General features: G+C 35.1%; 1 protein-coding gene across 2 annotated transcripts in view; it reads left to right on the forward strand.

Moving 5' to 3' along the window:
• LOC125649096 (uncharacterized) overlaps positions 1 to 21,164 on the forward strand; it is a 130,183-nt gene that overhangs the window by 6,667 nt on the left and 102,352 nt on the right. For both annotated transcript variants that reach the window (XM_056164610.1, XM_056164609.1), the window contains exons 3-9: positions 1,435 to 1,538; positions 12,646 to 12,718; positions 15,995 to 16,097; positions 17,052 to 17,182; positions 19,847 to 19,970; positions 20,682 to 20,762; positions 20,973 to 21,142. In XM_056164610.1, coding sequence (XP_056020585.1) covers positions 1,435 to 1,538; positions 12,646 to 12,718; positions 15,995 to 16,097; positions 17,052 to 17,182; positions 19,847 to 19,970; positions 20,682 to 20,762; positions 20,973 to 21,142 — 786 coding nt within the window. The remainder of the gene's footprint in view (positions 1 to 1,434; positions 1,539 to 12,645; positions 12,719 to 15,994; positions 16,098 to 17,051; positions 17,183 to 19,846; positions 19,971 to 20,681; positions 20,763 to 20,972; positions 21,143 to 21,164) is intronic.

Consider the following 21,164-nt stretch of genomic DNA (forward strand, 5'->3'; position numbering starts at 1 on the left):
TCATATAATATTTTGTATATTGATCCTTTATGACAAGACTTTATGATAAAATCATATTTAATCTTGTGGCCTTGACCCACTTTCTTAAAAACATGAGCTAATCAATAACTCCTGAACTATTTAAGGTAAAACTTTCATATTTTCATGTCTTATGTTTGACGGACTCGAGTATGAGCAGGTTTCAAGTCCATGACCCACAGGTCACAATATGCATGCTCTAATCATGGAGACTCCACAACTGGTTAAAATAAATCTTTGATTAAAGTTAAAGAATTGATTGATTTTATCTCGTTTTTAAACATCCTTCTTGAGAATTTTTCACTCATATGGAGACGTCGCCAATACTGGCGAGGGGCTTCAAATTTAGGCCTATGCTCGTTGCTTACAGCCATTGAACAGTGAGGGTTCTTTAGCATGCCACTCCTACTGTGACACGGGACATCCATTTTTAAGGTCATCTCCGAGGATCTGTGACATTCACACTTGGTGACGAGCGTTTGGCAATGGAATTGTCACTACCTGTTTTAACGACTTAGGTTTGTCGTGGCCAGGATTTGAGCCCTGACCTTCCGCATATGAGTTGAACGATTTACCTTAAGACCACCGTTGCAGTTTTAAAGTTAAGGGGAACTACAAAATGTTGAATAGAATTTTGTAGAGATTAAACTATGTGATAAAATTAATTTTTGTGTACTCTTGGAGTATGATGTTATGCAGTGAAATATATAGTAATCAAAACATGACATCCAAATGATATTGCAGTATAATTTATACATTATGTGATAGAAAACATCAAAACTAGCTAATAGAGATTATGAAGTAGAAAACATCAAAACTAGCTAACAGAGATTATGAAGTGATACCTGGGTAGCCACCTTTGTTTACAGCTAGAGTGTAAGACCTAGTCAAAAGTGATTAGAGATGCAAGTTTTCATTTGATGACCAAGAGTAACCATTGTTTTAATTTGGGATTTTGGTCCAATGTTGGATAAATCAAATATTTCATTCACCTCAAAGAAACATGGAGGTGAACATAATATTCTATTTTTTCTAGGTTGTTGGATCTCAGTCAATCAGAAAGCTTGGAATTATTTAGTCACATTATAATAGGGTTTATTGTTAAATTGTTGTCATTGTGGCATGTGAAAAATGAATAGCTAATATAAATACTCTTTCTACATCTGTACACATGTCTTGTTTATCTATTAGCAAAGGACAGATCTGATAATGATAAAGTTCATAACTTAAAAAAAAACCCACCCCACCACAAAACAGAATGATTATTGAAATAAAAGCATTCAGTTAATTATCTTGAGTGTTATACTACTTGAAAATTTCCCAGTACTTGGTCAAGCGTATAGAATTCCCATGCCAGAAGGTCTGGGGCCTATGCCCAAATTGCTAAGGAAAATTTCTGTACTTTTTTCCCCACAGGGGCATGCAGAAAAAGTTTGGGATAATTGGGGTAGTTATGGACCATGTTCTCGAACCTGTGGTGGAGGGGTGCAATCTCGACAGAGGAGATGTGTGTATCAAAGGTAATGTGCAAATTAATGCAGTGTAAGTCATACCTTTGTCAGGACATGTATATAGGTCCTATTTTCTATTTTAGCTCACTTACAGTAAAGCTCAATAGAGAGTGTTTTAGCTCACCTGAGTTTAAAGCTCAATTGATCTTATCTGATCACCCGTTGTCCATCGTCTGTCTGTTCATCTCTCTGTAAATTTTCATACTTTCGACTTCTCTTCCAGAACCACTGGCCAATTTCAACCAAACATGGCACAAATCATCCTTAAGTGAAGGGGATTCAAGTTTGTTTAAATGAAAGACCATGCCTCCTTCAAAAGGGGAGATAATCACAAAAATGCAAAAATAGGTTTGGGTCATTTAAAAATCTTCTCATAAACCACTGAGCTAGAAAAGCTGAAATTTACATGAAAGCTTCTTGACATAGTGAAGATTCAAGTTTGTCTAAATCATGACCCCCCCCCCCCCCCCCCCCCCCCCCCCCCCCCCCCCCGGCCACAATGGGGGATCCAATTTTTTACATGCGAATATATAGGGAAAATCTTTAAAAGTCTTCTTCTCAAGAACCACTGGGTGATAAGAGTAGAAATTTACATGAAGGCTTTTTGGTATAAAGTAGGTTCAAATTTATTCAGATCATGGTCCCCGGGGGTAAGGTGGGGCTACAATAGGGGCTCAAAGTTTTACATGCTGATACATAGGAAAATCATTTTCTCCAGGACTAATTGGCCAATTTCAACCAAACTTGGTACAAATCATCCTTGCATGGAGAGGATTCAAGTTTGTTCAAATGAAGGGCCATATCCCCTTTAAAGAGGAGATAATCACAAAAATGTAAAAATAGGGTGGGGTCATTTAAAAATCTTTTTCTCATGAACCACTGGGCTAGAAGAGCTGAAATTTACACGAAAGATTTCTTACAAAGTGGAGATTCAATTTTTTAGAAATCATGACCCCTTGGGTTAGGAAGGGGCCTCAATAGGGGATCAAAGTTTACATGCAAATGTATAGGGAACCAAACTTGGCACAAAGCATCCTTAGATGGAATTTGTTAATATGAAAGGCCATATCTGTCTACAAGGGCATATGATAATTGATGAATTTGTAGTCAAGTGTAATAATCAAGTTTGATAATTAATGAATTTTTAGTCGTTACCTTTGAAAAGTCTTTCCTGAACCAAGCTGCTTGTTAGGTCACCTGAATTCATTCAGGTGACCTATTGCTATCTGTTTTTGTCCGTCGTCGTGCGACGTGCGTTGTGCGTTTCAGCTTCTTCTCTGAAACCCTTGAACCAATTTCAACCAATTTTGGCATATAGCATCTGTGGGTGGAGGGGAACAAAAATTGTGAAATTCGTGGTCCCTGCCCCCCTGGGGCCTGAGGGGTGGGGCAAAAACCATCAAAATGAGTGTAATTTTAAAAAATCTTCTTCTTTACTCCTGGACATCAAGAAGCCAAACTGTGGGCATAATTATAATGAGCGTTGAGCCCTCTACCAAAATTGTGAAATTCATGGCCCCTGGGGCAGGGGTTCTTGTGTTAGGGTGGGGCTCTATTGGTCATATAGTGAAAGTGTAGAAATTCTTTGAAAATCTTCTTCTCTGTCTCTGGGTATTAAGTAGACAAACTAATAGCATGGTAATGATGAGCAAGGATGCCTCTTTATACCCCCCGCAACAAGTTGTGGGGGGGTATACTGGAATCGGGTTGTCCGTCTGTCCGTCCGTCCGTCTGTAGACGCAATGGTTTCCGGGCTCTAAAGCATTATCCTTTCCACCTACCGTCACCATATCATATATATGGACTACCCATGGGATGAAGATGTTCCCTATCGATTTTGGGGTCAAAGGTCAAGTGCACTGGACATTGAAGTAGCAATATGGTTTCCGGGCTCTAAAGTGTTATCCTTTCCACCTACAGTCACCATATCATACATATGGACTACCCATAGGATGAAGATGTTCCCTATCGATTTTGGGGTCAAAGGTCAAGTGCACTGGACATTGAAGTAGCAATATGGTTTAAGGGCTTTAAAGCGTTATCCTTTCCACCTACAGTCACCATATCATACATATGGACTACCCATGGGATGAAGATGTTCCCTATTGATTTTGGGGTCAAAAGATCAAAGGTCAAGTGCACTGGACATTGAAGTAGCAATATGGTTTCCGGGCTCTAAAGTGTTATCCTTTCCACCTACAGTCACCATATCATACATATGGACTACCCATGGGATGAAGATAATCCCTATCGATTTTGAGGTCAAAAGGTCATGCGCACTGGACATTGAAGTAGCAATATGGTTTCTGGGCTCTAAAGCGTTATCCTTTCCACCTACAGTCACCATATCATACATATGGACTACCCATGGGATGAAGATGTTCCCTATCGATTTTGGGGTCAAAAGGTCAAAGGTCATGCGCACTGGACATCGAAGTAGCAACACTCAGAAAAGAGGTAGTTTATACCTATTACCAACACCCTTTGGGAGATTGGGGTAAGCGGGGGGTATTCTTAGTGAGCATTGCTCACAGTACCTCTTGTTAAAAATTGTGAAATTCATGGCACCTGGATCAGGGGTTCTGGTGCTAGGGTGGGGCTCTATAAGTCATATAGTGAAATAACCACATAGCTATTCAATGTTTCTTCCATCCAAAAGTAAAATTCTTATATTTAAACACAAACCTAATTCAAACATTGGAAGGTTGTTACATGATACTCAGGTGACCTATAAGGCCCCTGGGCCTCTTGTATAATGATAGTTTTGCTCAAGCTTGTTTATTGCTAGGAACTGCTGCTCAGGTGAGCGATGAGGCCCATGGGCCTCTTGTATATTAAAATACTAGTATTCATTGCAATGCCTTATCTGACTTGTCTGTTTACTAGTGTTTTTTATACTAAAAACCACTAATGGTACTTGTTTCTGATTTCAAAAACAATGAATGGAATGGAGAACATAATTTATTTCTCCATCTTTGACTTACTTTTGAGACATGCATATGTAACTTGGCAATATAAATCATGTCCTTAAATGCACTCTTCAAAAATGAAAAAGTGCACTTTTTTCATCAAAAGAAAAAAATGTAGGAAAAATTGTAGATTTTTCATCAAAAGATAAAAATGAAAGTAAAATTGTAGATTTTGGATGTCATCTCTCAGGATTGCTAACATTCATTTATAAATACATGTAGTTACATTACCAATGATTTTTGCCTTTAGTGTGTGTACAAATCTTAATGATAGCCATTTCCTCATGAATGTGCTGCAGTTGAATATAGTATGTCCATTTCAACCACTGGGAATTCTGACAGAAATGGAAGTAGGATTAGATATATGAAACCAATATTTTTACTTTTGAAAATACTTGAGGGTATGAACTGCAATGCTTCATAATGGAATGCTTTTTATGAAATGCTAACATGAAGTGTGTGAGTGTAAAGTGTCATAATTCCCACCCTCATTATTTTGAAAGTAAAATTCATATCTTGAAAACTTATCAGAATGTTGTGCATGCACTCTTCATCTAAACATAGTAAATTTTCCTTTAAAGTGAAAATACTTTTAGGGGGTTAAATTAGACCCATCCCATAGTGATACAATCCTTTAAAACTCATTTTCTCAAGAACCACATTGAAGGGTACAATGTGTCAGATTGATATTTAAGCATCCTAATTTAATTTTGTGAAGATTTGAGTTTGATAACACCATGTCCCCAGTGGTTCAAACAGGTATAAAATTTTACATATATCATGTTGGAAAAAATCTTCGAAAAACTTTCTGAAGAACTGTGTCTCCAAGTGTGTCTCCAGTTGTTTTCATCTTGTTCCCTATTGCGTACCTTAAAGCTAACAAGACTTGATCGTACGCAGACATTGAATGAGACCGAAGTGTTGGATGACATAGATAAGGTTCTAGCTTTGTAATCTCTTCAACAGACTCCTTCGAAAAGCAGTAACGACTTTGAAACTCGTCACAGTCAAAATCATGATAAAAATGTCTGTAAATTCATTGTTTTCTCTGTCGTCTGCTGAAATTTATGTCAAAAAGTAGTCTGGCACTGGCAGCCATGTTTATCCACTGGTTAGCAGAGTTAGCACAGCTTCATAGGTGTGCTAACTTTGACCAGTGGATAAGGAAAATTAATCGGTGGATAAGCATTTTTGACCAGTGGTTAACTTTTGAGCAACAGAATTTAACCGATGGCTAAAAGTTGACCAGAGGATAGGGGATTTAACCACTGGTTAGGTCACCTGAATAAACTCCGGTTACCTACTGTAATACGCAATTTCTGAGTTGCCCAATAGTTCTTTCCCTTTGTGGAACTCTTATGCACAGTGAGACGCAAAACATACTATCGTCCACACGCGGTGGGTACAAATGCTTATCGCTGCCTTCATATATTGCTTAAAGGCCGATTATCAGACACCATGCAACCACCCAAACTGCAGGGACAAGCAATATTAGTAAGTTTATTAGTATTTGATAATAAAATTGCTCAAACAAAAATCTATAATCACCATCTTACTTTGATTAAGATATCACTCATGCAGAAGAAGGAATAAAAAATAATTTCACATTTGATTTGATGGCCTAATTCAAACAAATATTATTCTTGATATGGTTATTTTAATGTATACCAACGGCTGGTATAAATAAAATTTACACTTTCATTACTTTTATCCGTTATTATATAGCTAATCTATAATATATGTACACATCTTGTACCCACCCAAGCGTTCAACAGAACACTGAACGTACCTCCATCACAGAAGAGCTGATATCTTGGAAGTTGCGTATTGGTTTTCGTCCATCGTCATGCGTTAACAATTGAACATTTTTAACTTCTTCTTAATAACTACCTGACCAATTCTTTTCAAATTTGGTATGAAGCATCATTGGAACAAGGGGGACATAAATTGTAAATTTCAGGACTCCAGCACCCTGGGGCCCTAGGGGCGTGGCAAAAACTGTCCAAAATTGACAAATTTTCAAAAATCTTCTCAAGAACCACACACATGTAAGAAAAACTAAATGTACAGTGATGTAGAGCAGGAAGGCCTCTACCAAAATTGTAATTTCATGATCCCGGGGTAGGGGTTCTGACCCCAGGGCGGGGCCAAACTTGTTATATAGTGTTTATGTGTAAAACACTTGAATTACATCTTCTTTAATGGTATTGATACTACATTGATAGTAAATAGATATTTAGAAAGAACAGGTAGTCCTTTACCAAAATTGTAAATTTGATTATTCCAGGGTTAGGGGTTTTGGTATCAGGGTGGGGCCAAAATGGTCAGTTATTAAATGTGTGAACAATACACATTTGTAAATTCTTCTTGATAACTATCATTCCAATTCTTTTCAAATTTGGTATGAAATATATTTGGAACAAGGGGAACATTAATTGTAAATTTCAGGACTCCAGCACCCCTGGGGCCCTAGGGGTGGGGCAAAAACTGTCCAAAAATGACAAATTTTCAAAAACTTCTTCTCAAGAACCACACATATGTAAGAAAAACTAAATGCATAGTGATGTAGAACAGGAAGGCCTCTACCAAAATTGTAAATTTCATGATCCCCGGGGTAGAGGTTTTGACCCCAGGGCGGGGCCAAACTTGTTATATAGTGTTTATGTGTAAAACACTTAAATAACATTTCTTTAGTGCTTTTGATACTAAATTGAAACTAAATGGATAGAGCAGGTAGTCTTTTACCAAAATTGTAAATTTGATTTTCCCCAGAGTAAGGGTTCTGACCCCAAAGTGGGGCCAAACTTAGTATATAGTATTTATGTGTAAGTTTGCTGATACTGTATAAAATCTAAATGCATACTTAGGAATAGCAGAAAAGGATTTACAAACAATGGTGAATTTCACAACCCAGGGTTATGACTTTAGGATGAGTCCAAATTAGTCATATATTTTGATGTTTTAATTTAACACACCTATTATTTAAAGCCTTTCATCAGTGTATGCACTTTTGAGGGCAGTGAAGTTTTAAGAACACATCTTGTTTTATACTGTTGCTAAACATTAGAATTTAGCTTAGATATTCAGAACAGGAAATTTTTTCTAGATTTCATAGCCCATGGAAGTAGGGATACTTTTTCACTAGTATTCAGGTGACCGATAAGGCCTGTGGGCCTCTTGTTTAAATAAGCTTAACCAAGGTCTTGAGCAACCCAGTCATGGGGTCTTCAGAAATGAATAGAAAATGACAGGGTCTACAAATTATCATCAAGTTCAAGTGAATCCAGTGACCTTGACCTCTGACCATGAACATAAAAACTGGTATAACTTTAAAACCAGGACTAATAGCAACAAGGAATCTTCAGAAATGGCAAGAGGATGACAGGACTTACAAACTAGTATCAAGGCCAAGTGACTCTTGTGACCTTGACATTTGACCTTAAAGCAAAACTGGTATTACTTCATAATCAGGTCTGATAGAGACATGGGGTCATATGAAAGGATGATGAGATCTACAAATTGGTATCATGGTTAAGGTGACTATAGTGACCTTGACCTCTGACCTTGAACAAACAAACTCATGATTTTAGAATTGGAATTGATAGAGACATGGGACTTTCAGAAATGATAAGATGATAAAATCTACAAACTAGTGTCAAGGTCAAGTGACCTTGACCTATGACTTTAGAACATAAAATTGGTATTATTTAAGAACCAGGTTTGGTAGAGATATGGGATCTTCAGAAATGATGAAAGGATGATGAGATCTACAAATTGGTATCAATGTGAAGTGACTCCAGTGACCGTGAACATACAAACTCATATGATTTTAGAACTGGAATTGATGGAGACATTGGATCTTCAGAAATAATGAAAGGGTGATGAGATCTACAATCGGTATTAAGGTCAAGTGACTCCAGTGACCTTGACCTTAGATCATAAATTTGGTATTACATGTACTTTAAGAACCAGGTCTGATAAAGAGATGGAATCTTCAGAAATACTAAAACGATGATGGGATCTACAAATTGGTATCAAGGTCAAGTGACCTTGACCTCTGACCCTAAACATAAGTATGGTATAACTTTAGAACTGGGACTGATAGAGACATGAAATCTTACAAACTAGTATCCCCATTGACCTTGATTATGAAACCTTGTATAACTTTAGAACCAGGACTGATAGAGACATGGGACCATCAAAAATGATAAGAGGATGTTGGGACCTATAAACGAGGATCAAGGTCAAGTGACACCAGTTTTACTGAAGAAAAAATGGGGATTTTTAAAAAAAATTTAAAATCAAAGCCTTCGTGATCTAGATTTTCTAAATGAAGTAAAAATTGGCAGGGATTTTTGTCAAGGGAGAAAAATAGTAGTACTCAGAAAAAGCCACTTTTATACAGCAAATACTTCGTTTGGGAGACTTTTAATCGGTAGATTATAATCATATCTTGTTTAATTATACCATGAACCATGTAGTGCTTAGGTTTAACATATATGCATGAAATATTTTGTACAAAATTACAAATTCATTTTCAGTGTGACATATGCATATGGGCAAAGCAAGATATTTAAAATAAGACGAAGAAAAAGAATTACAAATTTTTCAGTCATGAATTAAATCATTTCAGACAACCCCCACACCCACCACCACCACCAAACAAGCGCCACAATAATAATGATACAGTTATGTCTTTCTCCAGACTCTGAACTCTTCATTTTGGATAATTTACTGATGCAGTTTAAATTGCTGAGAATCCATGTACAATATAGATAATTACTTATTATGGTAATTATTCCATACATGGTAGGCATGTGAATGTTAACACATTGCTTTCTACACAATCATTATGTTATTACAAAATTGATGAAATAAGCCAATTACATATCAATTTATGATGCACAAACTAATGTTCATGCACTGTAAATCAAGTTCATTCAAACTTGAATGGCCATGGTACAAATAATATATGTTTAAATTTTGTAAAGTTAAAAAAAATTAAGAGTATGTGTAGATATACACTTTTATATCCCAATATATGTATAATTTTTATTCTCACTGAAAATTTTTAAGAGGAGCTTATAGTCGCTGTAGTGTCTGTCCATACATCTGACAGAACGCATATCTCCTAAAGCTTTCATCAGAAATTGATCATAATTGTTCACAAATATTCCTTGCGACAGGTATTTTGGACTGATGTCATTTGGAAGGAGAAAGTTCCTTATTTCAACTGTTTTTGAACAGGTATTGATCATTTATCACACAACTAAGTAACAAATGGCTTTCTGACAAAGGTCATTCATGGTCATTTTGTAAAATCAAGGTCACTCAAAAGATATACCTTGTATACGAAAATACACTTTATTTCAACAATATTTCAACAGTTATTGATCTTTTGGACCAAGGTCTGTCAGTAGGGGTGCAATGGTACAGACCTGATGATACAATACAATCAAAACGGTTACTATTTTGTTTATTTCGTCCATGTTTTTGTTGTTTAAAAACTACTAGGGTATACATTACGCTGTCTAGAAAAATACTAATCTTCTTAGGACACTCCTATAAGTGGGACATAGTTTTGGACCAAATTTTAACTCCAAAAAATCCGACTTATAGGCGAGTACATACGGTACTGTGTTATTCTGTTACACGGAATCCAAAATGCTCCCATATTTGAGATTTATGGGTTGCATGAGGAGACATTAATTAAGCAGCATGGTTGGCACCATGATTTCCATTACCAGAAGCCATTTTTACAGCATAATTTTAATGCCAAATCAGATGATTCAGATTAATCTGGATCAAGAATACCGAACTGCAGTACAGTGTAAAGTATCTTGAATCGAACCGTAGCATGATATTTCCGTGATATACAGTCTCATGGCTAATCATTGCACCCTTATCTTTTGGAAATGTTAAGGTCACTCAGAACATATAGCTTACACGAGAAAATTGTTCCTTATTACAACAGTTTTGAACAGTTATTGATCATATATTGCACAGATAAGTAATAGCAGGCAAATGTCTTTTAGACAAACATCAGTCAAGGTCATTTTGAAAAGGTCAGGTCACTCAACATATATAAATTCTTCTCAAAAACCACTGGGCCAGAACAGCTGAAATTCATATGAAAGCTTCCTGACACGGTGCAGATTCAAGTTTGTTAAAACCATGGCGCCTGGGGGTAGGATAGGGCCACAGTAGGGGATCAAAAATTTAAATGCGAATATGATAAATCTTTAAAATCTTCTCAAGAAGCACTGATCACTGATCCAGAAAAGTTTACATTTACATGAAAGCTTCCTAATATAGTGCAGATTCGAGTTTGTAAAAGTCATGGTTCCCTGGGGTAGGTTGGGACCACAATAGGGATCAAAGTTTTGCATGCGAATATATAGGGGAAATCTTTAAATATTTGTCAAGGTGACTCAGGTGAGTGATGTGGCCAATGTCCTCTTGTTACTGATACTCTTTTTTTCTTAAGAACCACAAAGGTAAAATCTGTCAAATTAATATGAGAGTATCTTGTGTGGTAAATTCAAGTTCCTTCACACAATGACTCTTGGGGATGGGGTTTGGGTAGAGTAGAGATTAATTGACCTCCACAAGAACAAGGACACCATTGTAGAATTTAGTATTAGCATCTTTATGCAGTTTGTTCAAACCATGCTCCTATTGTGGGATTTAATGTATTGAATATTATTTAGAATTTTCACTTGAGTCACTCGGATGACCTATTGCTATTGGTCTGCGTCCGTCATCATCTGTCATCCATTAACAACTTCTTCCCAGAAACTAGTGGGCCGATCTTCATCAAATTCGGTATGTAGCATCTGTAGGTGAAGGAGACCGGAATTGTAAATGGCATTACCCCCACCCTAAGGGGCCTTAATTTTGGGATAAAAACTGTAAAATTTATGTATTTCTTAAAAAATCTTCTTCTTTACTCCTGGACATCTAGCAGAGAAAGTGAGTATATAGTACTGATGAGGCAAGAAGACCTCTACCAAAATTGTAAATTTCATGATCCCCTGGGTAGGAGTTCTGACCTTAGGGCAGGGCCAAACTTACTATATAGTGTTTATGTGTAAAAGACTTCAATAATATAGTGTTTATGTGTAAAACACTTAAATAACATTTTCTTTAGTGTTATTGATACTAAATTGAAACTAAATTCATATTTAGAAAGAGCAGGTAGTCCTTTACCAAAATTCTAAATTTTGATGATCCCCGGGGTAGGGGTTCTGACCCCACGGTCGGGCCAAACTTAGTATATAGTATTTATGTGCGAGTTTGCTGACATTGTATAAAATTTAAATGCATACTCAGGAATAGCAGAAAAGGATGTACTAAAAATGGTGAATTTTACAACCCAGGGTTTTGACTCTAGGATGGGTCCAAATTGGTCATGTCTTTTAATGTTTTAATGTTAATACACCTATTATATTATTTAAAGCCTTTCATCTGTGTATGCACTTTTGTGAAGTTTTAAGAAAACATTTTGTTTTATACTGTTGGTGAACTTTAGAATTTAGCTTAGATATTCAGAACAAGAAATTTTGTCTGGATTTCATAGCCCTTGGGAGTAGTGATACTTTTTCACTAATACTCAGGTGACCGATATGGCCTGTGGGCCTCTTGTTATGAAAGTAAAGTATTCCTTTCCAAGAAGCTCAATGACATGATTTTAGTGATTTTGCATGTTTTCTCCAAGATATCCTCTTAATTGATATGGAAGTGTCATATATAGGGTTCATTGAGTTCTAGTTTATTCCTTGACCATGGAGCCAAAGTGTGGCTACAGTTGGAGTTTAGGGATTATGCATCAATGGTGCCCCAAACTTTTATTACTTTTTATTTCTGTATGAGCAAGGTCACTCAGGTGAGTGTTGTAGCCCATGGACCCGTTGTTATCTCCACTATAATAGTTATAAAAAAATATTAGTGTGTATGTGTTATATCAGAATTACATAAAGAGTTTTGAGTATATTTTACAATTTTTTTTACCAAAAAGGAACCTTTTGACCAGCAACAAGTATAAGATTTGGGGAGAAGTCCAAAACTAGATAGAAGAATGGGTGTGTAGATATACAGCCTTGGTGAAAGCTTACTTGTCACATTTAACTTGTAACTTGTTTTTGTAGGTCAGGGTCAGGAAGAAAGCAAGTCTGTGATAATGCTCAACAGGAAATTGAGTACAAATCCTGTAATATACAAGTAAGATTTAATCAGTACAAATCCTGTAATACACAAGATGTAATCAATACAAATCCTGTAATACACAAGATGTAATCAATACAAATCCTGTAATACACAAGATGTAATCAGTACAAATCCTGTAATATACAAGTAAGATGTAATCAATACAAATCCTGTAATATACAAGTAAAATGTAATCAGTGCAAATCTTGTAATACACAAGATGTATTCAGTACAAATCATGTAATACACAAAATGTAATCAGTATAAATCATGTAATACACAAGATGTAATCAGTACAAATCCTGTAATACGCAAGATTTAATCAGTACAAATCCTGTAATATACAAGTAAGATGTAATCAATACAAATCCTGTAATATACAAGTAAAATGTAATCAGTGCAAATCTTGTAATACACAAGATGTATTCAGTACAAATCATGTAATACACAAAATGTAATCAGTATAAATCATGTAATACACAAGATGTAATCAGTACAAATCCTGTAATATGCAAGATTTAATCAGTACAAATCCTGTAATACACAAGATGTAATCAGTACAAATCCTGTAATACACAAATAAGCTGTGATCAGTACAAATCCTATAATATACAAGATGTAATCAGTACAAATCCTGTAATATACAAGTAAGATGTAATCAATACAAATCCTGTGATATACAAGTAAAATGTAATCAGTGCAAATCTTGTAATACACAAGATGTAATCAGTACAAATCCTGTAATACACAAATAAGCTGTGATCAGTACAAATCCTATCATACACAAGTTGTAATCAGTACAAATTCTGTAATACACAAGATGTAATCAGTACAAATCCTGTAATACACAAATAAGCTGTGATCAGTACAAATCCTGTAATATACAAGTAAGATGTAATCAGTACAAATCCTGTAATACACAAATAAGCTGTGATCAGTACAAATCCTGTAATACACAAGATGTAATCAGTACAAATCCTGTAATATACAAGTAAGATGTAATCAGTTCAAATCTTGTAATACACAAGATGTAATCAGTACAAATCTTGTAATACACAAGATGTAATCGGTACAAATCCTGTAATATACAAGTAAGATGTAATCAGTACAAATTCTGTAATACACAAGATGTAATCAGTACAAATCCTGTAATACACAAATAAGCTGTGATCAGTACAAATCCTGTAATACACAAGATGCAATCAGTACAAATCCTGTAATACACAAGATATAATCAGTACAAATCCTGTAATGTACAAGTAAACTGTGATCAATAATGTTCAGGGTTTGTGATTCTCACCAAATAAGTAAAGGATATGTTTCATATGATACAGGTACAGTGTATGTAATAGGAAATACAAAAAAACAACTAATTGTTGCAAGTGTCAAATTTTTGGGAACCATAAAAACCATAAAAGAAATCTACAATAGACTTTTAATCCAAATAAGAATACAGTGTATAACAGTAAGAAGACATTAATTTTACAAATGGGGGAACATGTCAAACAGTGATTTTTGACCAATTTTCAAGGAAAATTGTGATATCAAAGAAAGAATGAATAACTTTTGTTACTTGTGTTTACATTTTCCTTTATACTAAATAACCATATGGATTCGGAAATTTTTTTTTATATCATTGATGTAAAAGTGTTGAATCATGTGGTATTCTAAGGGTGGTGTCAACAATTCTGTATAGCAAGCCATTTAGAAACCTTTATATCTTTATACCCAAGCTTATTTTTTCTTGCATATGATGCTTCACTGTATAATTATACCCCCCACAATAAAGTTGTGGGGGTTATACTACAATCTGTTATCCATCTGTCCGTCCGTCTGTAGACGCAATGGTTTCCGGGCTCTAAAGTGTTATCCTTTCTACCTACAGTCACCATATTATACATATGGACTACCCATGGGACGAAGATGTTCCTTATTGAATTTAAGGTCAAAGGTCAAGTGCACTGGACATCAAAGTAGCAATATGGCTTCCGGGCTCTAAAGCATTATCCTTTCCACCTGCAGTCACCATATCATACATATAAAGTACCCATGGGACGAAGATATTCCCTATCGATTTTAGGGTCAAAAGGTCAAAGGTCAGTAGCACTGGAAATCGAAGTAGCAATATGGTTTCTAGGCTCTAAAGCGCTATCCTTTCCACCTACAGTAGATGAAAATATTGATTTTGGGGTCGAAAGGTCAAACACACTCCTAGAGAAGAGACTATCCAAGGTTTTGTCATGCCCTTTCATTTTTACACCCAGGAAAGAGGTAATTTATACCTATTAACAACACCCTTTGGGAGTTTGGAGTAAGCCGGGGGAGGTGTGTGTGTGTGTGTGTTATTCTAAGTGAGCATTGCTCACAGTACCTCTTGTTCATTCTGGCAGGTTAAGGGTATATTGTTCACATTTCAGATAATATTCCGTTCTATTTGATACCTGTAATATCAGATGTATTAAGTAGCTTTCATCTCTAAAGAAATAATATAACTCATATTTCAAATGAATTTAATTATGAAAAAGCTACTTGCATTCTTAACAAACTATATGATGATTAAACAAAAACAAAAACAAAAAACCCACCCCCTACAACAAAAAGATGTGTTTTGCATTTGTATTTGCCAACCTTCTGATAAGCTATGCCTAAAGAGATTGTCGAATCATACTAAAAGTCATAACACCTAGCTCTTGAGGTTTGGTTATAGAACAAAAGGAAAAAATGGATATATTTAATGAGAATTCCCACATGACATGTACATGTTTAAATCAATACCATATTTATTTGACTGATGTTTTAAAAAAGGCAATTTTAAAAAAATAAGATAAAAATAAAGCATGCAATGAGAAAATAAGAACTACAAACTTTGATTACTTGAAGGAACCATAAAATTGAATTGTGTCCTTCAATGCGAAAATGAATAGTACAAGTTAACAAATTCCATATATCAACAAATTTAAATATTAAATTGCAGAAAAAATTATCTAAATAATGATTAAATATATGTAACATTGGTATTTTGATTTTATGATAGAATAATCAAATAACTTTGATTGCTTTTTATATAGGTAATCAAGTTTATTATTTCATAATATAGGCCCACTGCTAATCACAGTGTCTTTCTAAAACTATAACATGTAATTGTTAGCCTCCTGGCAGCTGATAATAATTCTAATGTATGTGTCATGTTTTAAAAAGTCATTAAAAAACTTCTATCAGATCAAACTTTAGAAAATTTGTATCAGGCCAAGCTCAAAGAAATTGTAATTCTTAACTATGTCTATTTGATAGAATTGTGCAGATGGGAGTATGGACTTCAGAGCAATACAGTGTCAAGATTTTGACAACATGCCTTTTTTGGGCAAAGAATACAAGTGGAAACCTTATTATGATGGTAAACAAGATCATTCCTTTCTTTAAATTGTTCTTTTTAAGTCACCTGATTGACTTTTTGTTATCTGAGCCAATACGGTGTTAGGAGTAAACTCATGGTGACAAATAGCAATTGGTCAGTGTTCGTTATCATGCATTAACAATTGAACATTTTTAACTTGTTCTTGATAATTACCATTCCAATTCTTTTCAAATTTGATATGAAGCATCTTTGGAATAAGGGGGACATAAATTGTAAATTTCATGACTTCTGCACCCATGGGGCCTTAGAGGTGAGTAAAAAACTGCCAAAAATTTACCAGTTTTCAAAAATTTTCTTCTCTACAACTGCACATATGTAATTAAAACTACTTGCATAATGACATGGAACAGGAAGGCTTCTACCAAATTTGTAATTTTATGATCCCTGAGGTAGAGGTTCTGACTTCAGGGCGGGGCCAGACTTGGTATATAGTGTTTATGTGTAAACATTTCTTCATTAACATCTTCTTTAGTGCTATTTATAATAAATTGAAACTAAATGGATATTTAAAAAAAGCAGGTTGTCCTTGTCAAAATTGTTAATTTTATGATCCAAGGGGTAGGGATTTTGGTATCGGGGTGGGGCCAAAATGGTCAGTGATTAGATGTGTTTAGAATTGAACATTTTTAAGTTCTTGATAACTGCCATTCCAGTTCTTTTCAAATTTGGTATGAAGCATTTTTAGGACAAAGGCGACATAAGTTGTAAATTTCAGGACTCTTGCACTGCGTGACCTTAGAAGCAGGGCAAAAACTACCAAAAATTGATAAATTTTCAAAATCCTCTCTACAAACAATGTTACATTTATTTCATATGTGAATTTTTCCTATACCAATTTTGATACTGATAAACCTCTAGGTAGGTGTTAACTTGAGGTTTGATCTCCATCAGCTATGGAATTCTAAATAGTGATGTCTCGATGTTTCTTTATAGGAGAGAAGCCATGTAATTTACTCTGTTTAGCAATCGATACTAGTATATACCACGAGTGGAGCGACAAAGTTATAGATGGAACAAGGTGTGATAATCTGTCAGATGACCAGTGTGTGGATGGAGCCTGTCAGGTACGAAATCCACTCATTTGATCTTTGTGGATAGATGTAGTACAGCAGTTAGTGTGATACTCACCTGTGTAATGAGTCAGGGCTCGAAATTAGTGAGAATTACTCGTGAAATGTGATCAGTCAGGGCTCGAAATTAGTGAGAATTACTCAGAAAATGTGATCAGTCAGGGCTCGAAATTAGTGAGAATTACTCGCAAAATGTGATCAGTCAGGGCTCGTATTAATTAGTGAGAATTATTCGCAAAATGTGATCAGTTAGGGCTCGAAATTAGTGAGAATTACTTGAAAAATGTGATCAGTCAGGGCTCGAAATTAGTGAGAATTACTCGTGAAATGTGATCAGTCAGGGCTCGAAATTAGTGAGAATTACTCGCAAAATGTGATCAGTCAGGGCTCAAAATTGGTGAGAATTACTCGCGAAATGTGATCAGTCAGGGCTCGAAATTAGTGAGAATTACTCAGAAAATGTGATCAGTCAGGGCTCGAAATTAGTGAGAATTACTCACGAAATGTGATCAGGGCTGTTCCATTAAAACATATGAGGTACCCGGGGACGGCAATTAAAAAAAAATCTATGGGTGCTTGTCATTGGTAGAAAATTGCATATATGGTGGGTACCTACTGCCAGAAAACTGCATCTGTGGGTGGTTGATTTGATAAAATCTTTATTTTTTTTACCGAAACTGAGAGGAATGCAACAAGAGAAGGGAAGGGTTGAAAGTAGAATGTGAAACAAACGCCGTTTTCTGTCTTCATTTTATCTCGGTTGATGAGGTTCCGCGATCCGGTTATTGTTTCCAGTTTGACTCTAAAATTATAGCGACCGGAAATTAGAATTATCTCCCTTGTCCAAAATGGAAACGGTTTTTGGTTTTTTTCTAGCTGCAATAATGTAGCCCTGTCCAATTTTTTTATTCCTGACGTTTTCGGGATGAGGCTACAATTCCATAGGATCTCCGTAATGGTGCAAAATAATTTTATGAATAACCGATAATAAACTCTGCACTGTGTATTAGTCCCAAATGTTGTTTACAAATTACACCAAAAGGAGTATCAACTTTGTGCTCGGGCATGTCTAATAAAGGTGTTTTTCATTAAATATAATGTACAGCATGCAAAATTCTTCGTCTGCTCCGCCATGCTTGTTATCGTGAAATCTCGTAGGTGGATCTAATGAAAAAGCTAAACATTGACAATCGGCGCGAAAATGTAGTTACTTGAGCCACTTCGACAAAGAAAGGAAAATCATATTGTTGCAGAAAGAATTTACACTCTGCTGTTCGGTTTTTAACTTGATATTAAATTCAAACCTTTTCAATACCGACGAAATAGCTTTCGCCTCCAAACTTGTCCATTGATGTAAATACTACATTATATGACATATGCAAATGACTTGACAATCGGAAGTTGAAACTTCAGTACACCAAACATGGCGCACAAATATGAATCGAGAAATTGGAATTTATCGAAATTGTTGAAAACGGTAGAATAGAGCCTCACAAATCTTAAGTTGCAGGTTGTGAATTTATATATTGACTAAGAAACATAGAATATCATTTTATTTACGTAAAGAGACACATGTTCTTGTTTTTTAATACTCAAAATACTAGTCAATTTTAAAACTTTTAATAGTTATTTTTGAACATTTACAATACTAGACTTTTTATGAACAGGTAGACTTATAAAATTAATTTAGTTCATCATGTTTAAGAAAGACAGTCTTGATAAAATAAATTGATGGTTCTATGATCAAGCTTCATTGATGGCCAGTTATTTGAATGGTGATGACACCCAAGATACTCTTCTCTTTACTATCATGCTTGGGAACATCTAAAAATAGACCTCTATTCAGGGGTTATAAATAGTCATTCATACATATTGAATTTAAAGAAAAAGTGTATTTCACTTCTATGGGTGGTGCAGCACTATCTAAAATTGCTTCTGTGAGTAAGTCCCTCATTACATTTTTATGCTTCTATGGGTGGTTACCCAAATTTTAAAGTGCCTTCCCCGGGTACCTCATATGTTTTAATGGAACAGCCCTCAGTTAGGGCTCGAAATTAGTGAGAATTACTCGCAAAATGTGATCAGTCAGGGCTCGTATTAATTAGTGAGAATTGGGGCTTAAAAGGCAAAAGAGTGGTTGAAATGATTACATATTATATAAAAGTATAAACAAGAAAACAATCATATTGTATTTTGTTAAGTCATTGTGATTTGAGATGGGCTTAATCTATTCACTAATTAGAGAAATTCATTATACAGTCTGTTTTAGACCAACAGCTACCTGCTGGGGTCCCCCAATATATATAGACATTGCATATGAGTGTAATGCTATTTGGTAGATTGTTCTAAATAAAAAAAAATTTTCAGCTATATTATCTAACATGTTGTGTATAAATAACTTGTAGGATTTTGTTGTCAGATTTAATTTGCCTTTTTACCGAATTCTTTATTATCTACACGAGGTGATCAGGTATACTGAATTTAGTTCACAGTTCACAATAAGTTTGAATGGAATTTCTAGAATACTGGGTGCATGTGAATGGATTTGTTTCCAAAAACAAGAAAGCATCCTTAGAAAAAGAAGGAAAAGAGAAATGAATAAAAGTATGTTTTGTTAACATTTTGAATAATTAAATAAGTATGTTTATCTCTCTGCAGAAAGCCGGTTGTGACAATGTGTTGGGATCCTCCTCCCGACGAGATGTGTGTGGAGTGTGTAATGGTGATGGCCGATCATGCAAACTCATACAGGGCTCTTTTACTATTCCTCAACTCTACTCAGGTACTTAGGACTATTGAAAATTACAGTATAGAGACTATTGAGAATTACAGTATAGAGACTATTGAGAATTACAGTAAAGAGACTATTGAGAATTACAGTATAGAGACTATTGAGAATTACAGTAAAAATACTATTTAGAATTACAGTATAGAGACTATTGAAAATTACAGTATAGAGACTATTGAGAATTACAGTATAGAGACTATTGAGAATTACAGTATAGAGACTATTGAGAATTACAGTATATAGACTATTGAGAATTACAGTAAAGAGACTATTGAGAATTACAGTATAGAGACTATTGAGAATTACAGTAAAGAGACTATTGAGAATTACAGTATAGAGACTATTGAGAATTACAGTATACTTTGAATATTCTAGGTTTTGGCGTAAGATGTATGACATGGTTACAATGCAACCCTCCATGGACATTCACTTGCTTTGCTGAAGTTTTGAATTTTTATTTAAAGTTGACGGAACAAACTACTGTGGATTCATCAGTTGTTTTGGGTGTCTGTTTTCACCGATTTGTCAAAAATTATTTTTGTTGATACATAATTTCAGGAACATCTACTCCATATGTTTCCTATATTAGCAAAAATGTGTTTTGTTGATCAATTGATTGCAGTGAAAATTTATTATAGGGAATCTTTTGTTCATTAGTGCTTGAAGTATATTATGCATACCAGTAATTACAATTTTTGATTGTAGGCTACAATGAAATCATCACTCTGCAGAATGGATCAACATCAATTTTGATACAGGAATTGAAATACAGTCCAAATTATTTAGGTTAGTGTTGAATGTGGTGATTTTATGCCCTTCGTTATTATAAAGTTGTTTCTCTCTGTTCATCCCTTTGTCTCTAGAGGATGAAGCTATTTTAGTTGAGTAATTTAACATTTTGGATCCAAGGAAGGGTTGTGCAGTTGGCACCAATGTGCAAATGACATTCGACATCTTGCTACAATGCCAAACACATTGTTTTGCTTATATTTTCAGTCCTGAAAAGCAATGAGGAAACATTTGTATTAAATGGGCAAGAAGGCGATGGCAAGCTGATGATAGACATAGGTGGTACCACTTTATTGTATACACAGGAGCGATCAGGCCAGAACCTTGTGAAGAAACTGACCGGGCAAGGCCCCACCAAGCACAGCATACAAATTTATGTAAGAATGGTTACCATCCATA

Source organism: Ostrea edulis, chromosome 5 (genome assembly GCF_947568905.1).
Source record: "Ostrea edulis chromosome 5, xbOstEdul1.1, whole genome shotgun sequence".
NCBI lineage: Eukaryota > Metazoa > Mollusca > Bivalvia > Ostreida > Ostreidae > Ostrea > Ostrea edulis.